General features: G+C 38.3%; 1 protein-coding gene across 1 annotated transcript; it reads left to right on the top strand.

Annotated features, from left to right (window-relative positions):
* The first annotated feature begins 342 nt into the window (after positions 1 to 342).
* Positions 343 to 13,298, top strand: Cnep1r1 (CTD nuclear envelope phosphatase 1 regulatory subunit 1). The gene is made up of 6 exons (XM_020179719.2): positions 343 to 492; positions 1,284 to 1,355; positions 3,864 to 3,937; positions 7,079 to 7,188; positions 7,734 to 7,788; positions 11,954 to 13,298. Exons 1-6 carry the CDS (start codon positions 468 to 470, stop codon positions 11,993 to 11,995), a joined length of 378 nt encoding a protein of 125 aa, XP_020035308.1. The 5' UTR covers positions 343 to 467; the 3' UTR covers positions 11,996 to 13,298.
* Positions 13,299 to 13,554: the final 256 nt, after the last annotated feature.

The raw sequence follows: 13,554 nt of genomic DNA, 5'->3' as shown, positions 1-13,554 counted from the left end.
AGACAGTCAGCTTGCTGATTTCTGTATCCCTCGTGAGCGACCAGAATATTGCCCGGAAGGCAGTGGGTGCTCAATCACTGAGGGATGAAAGAACCTAGCAGGGAATTAAGAATATGGCACAGGAATGAAGGAACTAGCTCGAGCAGGCTGCAGTTTCTCTACAGGGCAGCAGGCGGCGCCAGCGCAACGCCAGCCCGGCCGGCTGTAGTTCTTGGTCCCTCCGGCTGACCGTCCAACGCTGGGGGGCCCCCCCAAGGCTGGTGGGAAAATTAGCTAATAGAAAACCGTCTTAGTTAGGGGGTCTGGTAGAGATGCCCAATAAGCGCAGAGGGTCTAAGCAAGGGGCGGAGCGACGGGGAGGGGCGGAGGGGAGCGGTTAGCGGTGGGAGTTGGCGCTGCGGGCCGGGCGGGGGCCGCGGGCTGCGATGTGGACGGAGCCGCGGCGGTGACTGGAGTTGCCGCCCGACATGAACTCGCTGGAGCAGGCGGAAGGTAGGGTGCGTCTCCTGGGGCTCCTCCCGGAAGCCGGCGGGGCTCGGTAGGGGCCGGCGTTGCAGAGCCCTCGCCACAGGCGGAGGAGGCCGGGAAGGTGGGGTGCCGGGCCTGGGGGCGCCGGGGGGGCGCGGTGGGCCGGGCGCCCATGGCGGCGCGTCCTCTCTCTGCGTTTCCCCTGCTCGGGCCGCGGAGCTCCTCGCAGGGCTTCTGGCGGGGATGGGGAACAGATTTGCACCTCGCAAATAGGATGCAGATTCGTTTTGCTGTAATGACCCCACGCGTTGTAACCCCAGTTCCTTCCTTGGCTTCTGGGACCTGTCGGAGTTGGAAGTGTTTGTGGGGCTTTCGCGGCTTAAGAACAGCACGGTGGGATTGACACCCACCTTTCTTCCGAGGGAACAGCTTGAACACCCCGATCTTAGCAAGGGGTCGGCACCCATGGTGCCACCAGCATCCCCGGTGACCATTCGGAGGGGACACCCCGTTATCAGCCTCAGGAAGTCCCGGAGCCGGAAGCCGGAAGCGGGCAGTTGCAGCCAGACAAACCCAAGTTCAGCAGAATGAGAGCTCGGCTTGATGTGCTCCCCAGGTTGCTGCTTATTTTCTACTGACATTTTTTTTTTAAAGCTTCTAAAACGAAGCCAGGCTTCCTTATATGTATAACGGGAATTACAAAGAATCCTACTGTGCTTGTCACGTGCTTAAAGCCGTCATAGTAAACAATGTAAATGGTGCAGTGATTCGTGTAAGAGTGGCTAATTAGAGAACTGAAATCTTTTCTTACTCAGATCTCAAGGCTTTCGAGAGAAGACTTACTGAGTATATTCATTGCTTGCAACCTGCCACAGGACGTTGGAGAAGTAAGTTCCTGGTTGGTTTTTTTGGAGAAAAAACCTATGTAGGAATGATTTGCTTTTATTTAAAACGATTTTGGTTTAACAAGTGCTTGCTTTACTAAACCTTAAGATTTCTCTTTTTTTAGACAAATTTTAAACTTATTTAACATTGTTAATGACACATTACAAAGAAATATTTAAGAAAAGGATATTATAACTGGCTGTCCTAAAAGAATGACATATTTTATATGGTTGAATTTTTAACTTTCCATGAAAATATATATTTTAGTTTTTATTAAATATTATAACTTTGATAACACACAAGAATTTTAGTAGCCTGTTGAGCACTTTTACAATTTGCCTACAAACTACTGAAATAAAATTTTGATTTTTTTTTTTTCCTATGGTGGTACTGGGGTTTGAACTCAGGACATCATACTTGCTAGGCAAGCCCTGTATGCTTGAGTCACACCTCCAGCCTTGAAATAAAATTTTTAAGAAAAAGCATTTTGGCTAGGGGGTGTGGCTCCATGGTGCTTAGCATTTGTGAGAACGTCCATTCAACACTCAAAAAAATCATATTTAATGTATACTTGCAAAAGTTACACCCTTTTCCCTTAGTTGATTATCTGTTTAATTTTAATTTGGTTTTTTTTGCATGGTACTGCAATTTGAACTTGGGCCCTTGAACTTGCTAGGCAGGCGCTGTACCACAGGAGCCGTGCTCCCAGCCCTTTATTTTTTTGAATAGGGTCTCGAGTTTGTACAGTTTACCTGCACCTTGATCCTCCTGTTTACACTTTCCACATAGCTGGGATGACAGGAGCATCCCACTACATCCAGCTTTTTATTGGTTTAAGATGGGATCTTGCGAACTTTTGCCTGGGCTGGCGTAAAGGGAGGAACTTCTGTTTTCTCCATCTCTGTCTCCCAAGTACCCAGGATTACAGGCATGGTATGAGCCACCAAGTCTGGCCTTACTTGGTTTTTAATAACAGCATAATGGTGCTGCATTGAAAATACAACAGCAAACATTAAAGACATAATCTCTCTCTCTCTCTCTCTCTCTCTCTCTCTCTCTCTCTCTCTCTCTCTCTCTCTCTCGTGTGTGTGTGTGTGTGTGTGTGTGTTTGTTTTGCTGGGGATCAAACTCAGGGCCTAGTGCATGCTAACCAAGCATTCTACCACTGAGCTACATCCTCAGCATAAAAAATTAACTTTATTTCAAAGTGTCAGTCAGTTTGCAGGACCAGGACCAAAAAAAGCATTGTTGAAGTTAGGGTTTTTGGGGGGGGGTGTTGGTTTTTTTGGTTTTTTTCCCTGGATCAAGATTTTTTTGTGTAATTTTTATTAGATCTCTTTGTGAAATTTTGATCTGGTCATTTCTGATTGACCAGAATATATGTGTTGTTTTAAGATTGATTTACCATAGAATTGCTCCTAAAACCTTTGTTTTACTGTTACTTGAGAATTCTTCAAATTGTGATCCTGCCCCATCTTATACAGTGTAATATGGACATACTTTTCCTCTGACTCTTATCACAGTGTTTACATATAAATGACATCAGTTTGGTTAATGTATTAGTGAAATAAAAACGTATATTTGAGGTCCTCTAGTATTTTGATTTACTTCATTTTTAAAAAGTTGCCTATGTAATATTGTATATTTCTTTTTTCCCTCTTTATTTTTTATCAGCATGCATTAATAGTGCAAGGATATTCCATTGTGATAATTCCACAGATGCTACAGTGTACTTTGAAACTTGATCTCCACAATTAAAAAATACATGTAATATATGTATCCTAAGTGATAGAAGCAACTGTCCTCATCTCCAGAATATTAACTAGGTTATGGTGCCCATTTGTTCTTCAGTTTTATGTATGATCTGTTTAGAATTTCTAAAGTCTGGGTTAGAGAGGAGAAATAAACCTTTTGTAAGTTCTACTATCCCTAATTTCCACCCTGACTTATAAGTCCCTTAAGGAAAATCTGATACTGATTGGTCTGCTCCATGCTGACTCCGCATTTCCTAACACTGACCTTTGTTTAATTCAACAGCAGGCAGTTGTCTGCATGGCAAAATCCTTTAGTTAGAATTGTCAGAACATTTAAAAAGGAGTCTTTGATTTGATAACATTTGAAAATGGGTGTTGGTTTTTGGGGGAAGGGTTATTTATTTTGTCTTTTATCTTATAACATCTGCAAAATCAGTTCAAAACACAGTGAAAGTTACATAATAGAACATTGAAGTTTTACCATGTGATTTCTTGCTTTGAATTTAATTAATCTTCATTCTCATGCATGCTAACTAAGTAACAAGGGAGAGTCAGTATCCTCAGTTACTAAGATTTTGAATGTTTGCGTGAACTCCTCAGTCATGTTGCAAAGTCTCCTAATTCTTGAGTCCATTCAGTGCATTTTCTACTTAATAAAGTGTTGTATTCTTTGCTGTCATCTATTAGGAACCGGTGGCAGTATATCAAATATGAAGGGTATATTTGCTTACTAATTTCATGTTTATCTTTCGCCAGTGCTTCTTATAGTGGTCTCTGTCTGTACAGCTACTGGTGCCTGGAACTGGTTAATAGATCCTGAGACACAAAAGGTAGAAATTTTATTTTAAAATCTTTAGTAGATTAAATGAGATAATGGACATAGTGGTGCTTTGTTAATTGTAAATATTATGCAAATGCTACCTATAACTACTACTAATGATATTAATACTTAAAATATACCCTACATTAACTTGCTTAAACATTTGCTTTGGCTGGCTGTTGGGAATTATGTTTTTAAGAGAAAAGGTCTAAGAAATGTTACTTCTGAATTTGTGTACAGATTTTAATTTTTTTTTTTAACATATCTCATTTTTGCTTATTTCTACACGAACATTCTCTTCATTCTGCTTTGTTCATTTAGTGTAATTAGTACTAGCTTTTAAAGAGTATAAAATGGTATTTTCTTATTCATCTCTGTTACATCTTTTTTCATTCCATAAAGTATTCAAGATGACTTTACAGAAAACATGACAACAGCAAAATAAGAGTGGTAACAGATTAAACCAAGAGATCAAAAATCAGGAAGAAAACCAGGTCACTGGTGTATGGGCCACGTGGCTCAGCACAACTGCCAGAATTGAGTCATAAATTAATCACTGAGTTAACCTAATCAATAAAGTCATAGTTAATTCTGTGCTTTTCATTGTCTATGAAGAGAAAACATGTATCAGTTCCTTGAGCTAGCAAAGCTTTTCTTTCTCAGCATTTATCTTAAGAAATTTCCTGTCTGGAGTTTAATATAGGAAATGCCAAGAGCTCTCCCATTGGACACTGTGCAAGAACATCACTATTCCAAATGCAATAACAGATCTCATACTGTTATTTCTTGAAGCATTCTTTGATGAAAACAGATATAAAGTGTTTCTCAGATTTCTACCTCTTTCTACTAACTTGTGCCTTAATTTCAAACTCAGCCTTTTTAAAAGAGTCTCAAAATTTTCAGGGAGCTTTTTTCCCTGGTGCAGTTTTCTTTAAGTAATAACAATGTTATAATTTTCACAAATTGAAAATTCCCTTTCCCCTTTTTAAACTAAGTAGACTGCTTTCTGTAGTTCACTTGTCACTTTTTAGGTTACACAGAAGAAAAAATTAATGGTAAGGCTTTTATCGTCAGTCTAGATGGCAATTCAGACAGCCAGAGATTTATTTAGCATATTGTCTCCCTGACTATCCACTGAGGGAAAGATTTAAAAGGATAGAAAGCTGGGGAGGTTGGTGATGGAATTTCATCTTAATAGAGGGGTCTTTATATCAGACAAAAAACTCTCCTGTGTGTTCATTTATAAAACTCTGATCTGAAGGCTGTACTTGGTACTCATCTTTAGGGGAACAGTGGAAGGAGGCTGGCAAGAAGATTGAAAAAGGTCTACCTTGGGAAATGAGCCTGACTTCTAATTGGGAAAAATATAAGCTGATTCCAGCTAGTTGAGGTCTTAATAAAATACAGAATTAAATGTAATTTGAAATAGGCCCAAAACTGTGTAGTTAATATAATTTTCTAAATTAGGTGAGAATGTAGCTATTAGCCTTAGGGTTGGCTCTTTTTATTTTAGTATGTAATAACCTCAAACCTGATGGAAATTTTAACCAGCAATTGTGTCTGAAGTAGGGGTTCCAAACACAGAAGCCAGTGGCTAACTAGAAGAAACTAGAAAGAGAAGTAATGTTGCAGACTCTTGATCAAAGGGGACACTGCTGTTTACATGCAGATGGTTGTTACCATGGAGGAAAGGAGAATAATACCAACTGACCTAATTAAAACAAAACCATGAAGCTGGGTGCAGTGGTACATGCCTGTAATCCCATCACTCAGGAGGCTAGGCAAAAAGACTGAGAATTCAAGGCCAACCTTGAAGTAAGACCCTGTCTCAAAAAAACCAAAAAAATAAAGATTAAAAAATTAAATTTAAAAGCCAGGCTTACTGCCTGTAATTGTAGCTATTTGGTAGGCTGAGATTAGGAAGATCATAGTTTGAGGCCAGCCTTGGCAAATAGTTTGTGAGACGCCCCCCCAATCCCCATCTCCAAAATAACCAGAGCAAAATAGACTGGAGGTGTGGCTCAGTAGAGTACCTGCTTTGCATACGCAAAGCCCTGAGTTCAAAACCCAGTTCTAAAGAAAAAAACAAAAACATAAAGCACTGTATTGTGTAGCCTACACAGCTGGTTTGTAGAAATTAGACTGTCCTCAAAGGTCCTAAGAAGATACTCTTTTCTTCACGATCTCACCTTTTGGGAGCTTTTTTCCTCCTGATGTTTTTGCCTCTCATATCTTTTTTTGACCTTGCTGAACTGTCTGTCTGGTACTGTTTTCTGTCTTGAAACATGTTTGTGTGTTAGTTCTTTATATTAAAATATGACACATCTCTCGGTGTGAGCGTGAAGTGGGGATATACTTGGCTTCAGATGCTCTAAATGCTTGTCTTCTCTTTAGTCTATGCTTCTATTCCTCAACCGTCTGGTGTTAGTGTTTGCTTCTGTTCCATTTGTGGATCCTGGACTCTTGTCCCTGTACTTTAGAATTGGATATTATGTTGTTTTCTACTGTCATTTCATTACACCCAGATCCAAAGAAAGTCCTTTCTTTTGAATTCTAGTTGTTTATGGATAGCTACTAATCATTTTTTCCCTGCTTGAATGGCCTATGGCTGCCAAACTTCAAAACCAGTTCATTTTTTGTTTTGAGGAAGAGGCTTAGAAGGATTTGTGTGTAGGAGTTAACCAGAGGGAAAGGTAGCATATGTGTGGGGTATGACAGGAGAACTGGCATTAGGTTATGAATGACAGGACTTGCCCAGCTCAACTAAGGAAGCTTTTTGACAGTGAGGTAACTAGATCACATTTCACTTATGTTTTCATTGAGACTAGAGGCCTCATCCTCATTCACTGAACCCAGAGTTCAGTAACTCTTTTTGGTAGGGCTTTTTTTGATTAGAGGAATGAATTTGTAATGGTTCAAGTATTGAAATGAATGGAAAGAGTGTTGCTATATTGTTTTGATATATAAAATATATAAGGCATATGTTATTTTTACAGCATACAAATAGAATTGGGAAAAAAATAGAATTGGAAGTCTTCAGTCTTCGTAGTTTAATGATAAATATATTACATATATTTATGCATAAGTGGGGAGGTAGGAATCAGTATTCTAAGATTTTAACATTTTTATATTTTACACGTTTCTTTTGCAGGTGTCCTTCTTCACATCATTATGGAATCACCCATTTTTCACTATTAGCTGTATCACTCTAATAGGCTTGTTCTTTGCTGGAATACACAAGAGAGTAGTTGCACCATCAATGTATCCTTTACCACTGATTGAGTTAATTCTCTGTACTAAGCTAAAATACCTTCTCTCATTTATCTAAGTAGTTGTTAATCAGTTTCCTTTCCCGTGACACAATATCTAGAATAATAACTTAAAGGAGAAAAGATTTATTTTGACTCACAATTTCAGAAGATTCAGTCCATGGTCAGCTGGCTCTATTGCTTTTAGGCTGTGGTGAGGTAGACTATCACATTAGGGAACATATGGAGCAAAGCTGCTCACTTCATGGTGACTGGGAAACAGGGAGAGGAAGGGACAAAGGACAAGGTATATCCTTCAAAGGCACCCCCTCAGTGACCCACTTGTTCCAGCTGGGCCCCACCTTGAAATAGCACATTCAGCTGTGAACTTTCCGGATTAATCTGTTGATAAAGTTAGAGCCCTTATCCAGCTACCTCAATAGTGCCACCATCTGGGGCCAGGCCGTCAACACATGAGCCCTTTGGGACATTCATATCTAAACTGTTACAAAAGCTTACTTTTGCAATGAGAATTTTCCTTTGACCATATTTATTCAGTATAGCCGCTCGATGTCGAACAGTATTAGCAGAGTACAATATGTCTTGTGATGATGTAAGTATTTTTTTATTATTATTAGAAAATTATAGACCTGGCCGGCTGCTGGTGGTTCATGACTGTAATCCTAGCTACTCAGGAGGCAGAGATCAGAAAGAAGGTTTGCGCAAAACCCTATCTCGAAAAACCCTTCACAAAAATAGGGCTGGTGGAGTGGCTCAAGGTGAAGGTCCTGAGTTCAAGCCCCAGTACTGCAAAAAAGAAAAAAGAAAATTATAGACCTGTGTGAAAGAACTGAAATGTTTAGTTTTAGAAAAATAGACATTTGAAACGGGTGTTGTGGTATATGTCTATAATCCCAGCACTCCAAGGCTAGCCTCAACTATATATCAAGATCCCCATCTCAAAAAAAAAAAAAAAAACCATTTTTTTCAATCAATAATAAACTCTTTCTGTGAATTTAGTAGATTATCACTTACCACATTGATTCTCAGACACATCTCTTTACATTTAAAGTCTTTGCAGTTACATATCTGATTGCCAAATTGGCATTGGGCAGTTTAGTCTTTCTTAATGACATAAAATCATGATGCATTTTAAAATTGCCCCTATCTCAGACTCAGGAAAATACGGGGGGTCATTATTGGTCAAAAATGGCTCTGTGGATATTGGTTTTATAAGCTATTATTTCTCGCTTGGTATTTCGCATATGTCATTTGTAAAATAAAGGCACGGATTATTTTGTGGGCTGTGGCTATATACCCTACTGTGTTTTAACAGTAGATCATGTACTAGTGTAATATAAGAGTGTCTCAATTTTGATTCTTATTCTTATGTTGATTTGCTTACTTATCTAACTTTTTACCTTCAATGAAAAAAAGTACATGATACCTATTCATTATATAAAATTAGAATAAAAAGTAAATGAAAAGGCCAGATGAAGTGGCTTATCATGGCTGTAATCCTAGCTATCTGGGAGGCAGAGATTGGGAGGATCATGGTTTGAGGCCAGCCTGGGCAAAAAGTTTACAAGACTCCTATTTCAGTCAATAAAAGCTGGGCATGGTGGTGCACGTCTGTTATCTCAGCTATTAGGGAAGCGTAAATAGGATTGCAGTCCAGGCCTACTCAGGCATAAATAGGAGACCTTATTTAAAAAAAAAAAATACTTAAAGCAAAAAGGACTGGGGACGTGGCTCAAGTGGTAGAGTACCTGCCTAGCAAGCACAAGGAAAAAGCAGAGCAAAAAAAAGCATTAGGGATTGGGAGTCTAGCTCAGAGGTAGCACAAAAAAAAAAATAAAAATGTTTTAAATGGCAAAAGATACATTCAGCACAGAATCGGAACTATAAATGACCAATAAACAAAAAGACTGGACACAGGGATGGACATAGTGACGCACCTATAGTTCCAGCTACTTGTGAGGCTGAGGCAAGAGGGTCGCTTAAACCTAGTTCAGGCCGGGCTAGGCAACATAGTGAGACTCCAGTTCTCAGAAGTAAGACTGAACAGCTTCACTTACAATTGGGGAAAGGAAAAAGTAGAACAATGAGTTTTCATATACTTTACCTATCTAATTGGCACAAGTTAAATATATTGGGCTGGAGGTGTGGCTCAAGTGGTAGAGTGCCTGCTTTGCAAGCATGAAGCCCTGAGTTCAAACCTCAGTCATACACACACAACTAAATATATCAATAATTCCGGAACTGTGAAATAGCTACAACTACACACTGCTGTGTTGGGAATATAAATTGGTGTAGCCATTGTGGAGAGCAATTTTCCTTATTCTTGGAAAGTTTTAATTAAGCCTGATGTCGTACACACCTATGATCCCCACTAAGGAGTCTGTGTGGGAGGATTGAAAGTTCAGGTCAGCACGGGCAATATACTGACACATTGTTCCAAAAATCAGTCTTTGAGGCTTCATTTATGAAACAGGCACCGTGCACATGCCAGAAACACCAGGCACTAGGGCGTTTAAGGCAAGAGGATCATGAGTTCAAGGTCGGCCTGGGCAACATAGCAAAATCCTTTCTCAAAATAGAGAAGTTTTGAGCTATACAAGGTAACACATGTCTGTAATACCAAATTCAAGGTCAGACTGGGCTACCTAGTGAGACCTTGTCTCAGAAAATAATAATTAATAAATAAACCCATATAAAAGTGGTCTAGAAGAATTCATGCCAGAACTAGAAGGGAAAGTAGAATTTGAGATAGTTGGAAAGGGTGACTTTAGTTTATCTGTATCATTTGAATTTTATGATGGGATTCTATTAATTTCTTATTAATATAATTTAATAGACTAAAACCATGGATAAACAAATATTGTTACATTCATAATACTAGCAGGAACAAATACTAGCAATATTAAGCAGGAACAAACTGCTGAAACTTACAGCAACATGAAGGAAAGTCAGAAACACGTTGGAAGAAGCAGAAGCAAAAGAAACAGCACTGTATGGCTTCATTTATTTAAAGATCAAAGACAGGCCAAACTATAAGTGGTTTGTCCTTGTGAAGGTGAAAAAGGAAACCGTTGACTGCAATGGAGTAGCGATACTCTTTTGAGGAGGAAGGGGGTTGTACTGAGGTTTGAACTCAGGGCCTCACGCTTGTTAGTCAGGTGCTTGAGTCCTTTTTGTGTTGGGTTTTTTCGAGATAGGGTCTCACAAGCTATTTGCCTGGACTGGCCTTGAACCTCAATTCTCCTGACCCCTGCCTTCTCCATAGCTAGGATTACAGGTGTGAGCCACCAGTGCCCAGTCTGGGTGGTGATATTCTATAGCTTGATCAGGGTGGTTGCTTATCAGAACTTAAAACCGTACAGAATTCAACCCAAGGGGTTGGTTGGTTTGTTTGGGGGGGCGGTGTTGGAGAGCAAATTCATAGCCTCACACAGTCCAAGCAAGTGTTCTATCACTGAGCTGCAACCCCAGCCCAAGATTTGAGAATTTTCTTGCATATAAATTATAGCTCAATAAAGCAGTAGGATAAGTAGTATCAAAGATCTGTAAAGATATCATGGAATTAGCAAAAATTAAATGACCAAAATTTAGGTGAAGAAGTGAGTAATAGGTAACCAGAATCCAGGTGACACTTTTGATCTGGAGGTAAAAATACTTAAAACACTCAAAATCTTATCACCCAAAGATAATCATCATGCTTTGTATTTTGCTGTGTGTTTTCACTGACTTATATTAAAAGAAAACATAGCAGATTTTTTTCAAACTTGTTTCTTTGACCCAATATTAGGACTTAAGAGCCACAGTTATTGGGGTCCTATGCTTATCCCTTTATCTGCATTATCTCAGTTGAGGCCTTCCATTTTGTTTAATGGCATATTGTCCCATTTTGTGGATGTGTCATAATTAAATTTCCTGTTGGACATTTTTCCATACTGTATATATTGCCTGCATTCTGCACTAGAATTTAAGCTCTGTGGAGGTAGGGGGCTTGGTGTACTTCATTACTGGATTCCTAGCACTTCACACAGGAATCTGGCATACAGTACATAATAAATATTGAATGAATGCATCAATAACACTTCTGTGTACATCCTTGCACTTGAATCTAGTTTCCTTCAGATAAATTCCTAGAAGTACAATTGCTTGAGTTATATGGAATGAATTTAACTATTTTTCTTTTTTATAAATATGGCTCACCTCTACATGATACTTTTAATCAACATAATCTGAACACCAGGAGTATATGAGTATTCATTGCTTCAGCTATTGGTATACTTTTAACTTGAAGAAATTAAACCTTTTTGTGTTGAAAAGGAGAAAAGTTTTGCCCAGATAAATGGTTTTATGTCTTACAAATTTTGTTTAGAAAGGAGTATAAGTCTGTACAAGTGGAAATTTTATTTTATCCAGTGTATTGTTTGACTGTTTTCTAGGCAGCTAGGGGACAGGTAATTCAAATAAAGATGCATGTGTGTTATATGTGTCAGTTTTCGTTTTGGTCCTGGGGATTGAATGTAGGGCCTCATGCATGCTAAGCACATGCTCTGCCACTAAATTACATCCCCAGTTCTGTGTGCATGTTAAATAAAGAATTCCATCCACACAAATGAAACTTTGAAAACCTAACTATTGTTTAATCTTGTCTAAATACAGAGAAGTATTCTGATTCCTTGTAAATGTCCTTCAAGTTTATAAACAAGTGGTGTTATCTTTAATAGAACTGTGTATTGAAAAAAAATTGTTTTCTTTGTTTACAGACAGGGAAACTAATTTTGAAACCTAGGCCTCACGTTCAATGACATTCTGCATTCATTGTTATGGGACCTAAAACAGTCTCTCTTCAAATAAGTGATACAGCAAAAAGCCATAAAGGATTCCTTTTGCAGTTGGATATGTGAAAGTTATAGCAACAACTGACAAGAAGTGTGCAATATTTACCCAGATTATCTTGATGATGATGACTTGAGTTATCAGTGCTTTGGTACCTTTGATTACCTGTGTTCAGTATTAGTGTCACTTTAGTACTTCAGCTCCTGCAAAGGTTTTTGCAGATGAAGTATATATGTATGTTACTAAGTTAAACTTAGAAACCGAACCTCATTCAGTTTTTATAATGTATTTTTGCAAACTACTGTAAATAGCAAATCAATGCCAATGTTAAACAGAGTAAAATGTTGTATGGACTTCGTTCTCCTGCACCAGTATTTCAAGAACATCTACTTGCCGTCTCCACAGCTCTTTAAAACCGGCCATTATGTGTGCCTTTCATTCTTACTCGTCTTTTAATTGTACTGCAGGAAAAACATCGGATTCCGCTTAGACTGAGGAAACTCATCTCCATTATGTTGTAAGAAATTATAGATGTTTTGAGAAACAATTTTTGTTAAACCAGATACTAAACTCCAGCAACTATTGTGCTTATATTTAGTTCATTGTTTTCATTTAACGCTAAATATACTTTATATGTTTTTTAAGAATTTTAAGAACACCCAAAGTCTTCTGAATGTACGAGTTTAAATTATGTATTGTCTGGGAATTTGATGGTCATTGTTTTAGGTAATTGGATTTTACGCTGTGGTAGACATGCTCTTACACTAGTACTGACCTGGTGTGACTGATCGTCCCACTCCATCATTGGGTGACATGGGAGCCATGCCACAAACTAGAGTCTGCAATTCTCACTATTAGAGAGTGTTAATGACATACTGTGTATGCATAACAGCCACGTGTATTATAATAGCCCTTAAAATTAAACTATTGGGATCGCTGTAAATATTTTAAAGTACTGGAGGTGCCTTTTACTTGTTTATTAGAAGATTTTGAAAAGGTTTAAATTATTTCATGAGCAACCTTTTACATTTGATTTAACATAAAGCTGAAATTTCAATAATAGGACAGAAACTTTTTAACAAGGCTGCCATTTAACTTAAAATTTGTTCATCTTAGCTTTCACATGTATAAAATTTTATTCTTTGAACTGCAGCAATAAAACCCTCTGCTCCTAAGAAGTCTTAAGAGGGTATCCTATATATTCTGCTTTGTTTCATTTTCTGTAAATTTTGTAGGTAAATATGTGCATAAAAATAAATACTTTATATATAACTAGTGATTAGACTTTTTCTTTGGTTTATTGTACTCTGTGTATCATATAGGCTAATTCTAAATGAGATATTTTCCTTTACTCAGTAGAGCAAATGTTAAGTACAATTGTAGGTACCCCAATTTATTAAGCTATGATTACTTTTAATATCTTATTCATAGTCTAGTAACATTTGCCTCTTAATCAGAAATGCAGCTTATGTTGCTCTTCACAAACTTGGATTACCAGTTTCCTCTAAGAATAGAAAACTGAAGAAGA

The sequence above is a fragment of the Castor canadensis genome, chromosome 15 (genome assembly GCF_047511655.1).
Source record: "Castor canadensis chromosome 15, mCasCan1.hap1v2, whole genome shotgun sequence".
Lineage (NCBI taxonomy): Eukaryota > Metazoa > Chordata > Mammalia > Rodentia > Castoridae > Castor > Castor canadensis.
This window is presented reverse-complemented; position numbering and strand designations above follow the sequence as displayed.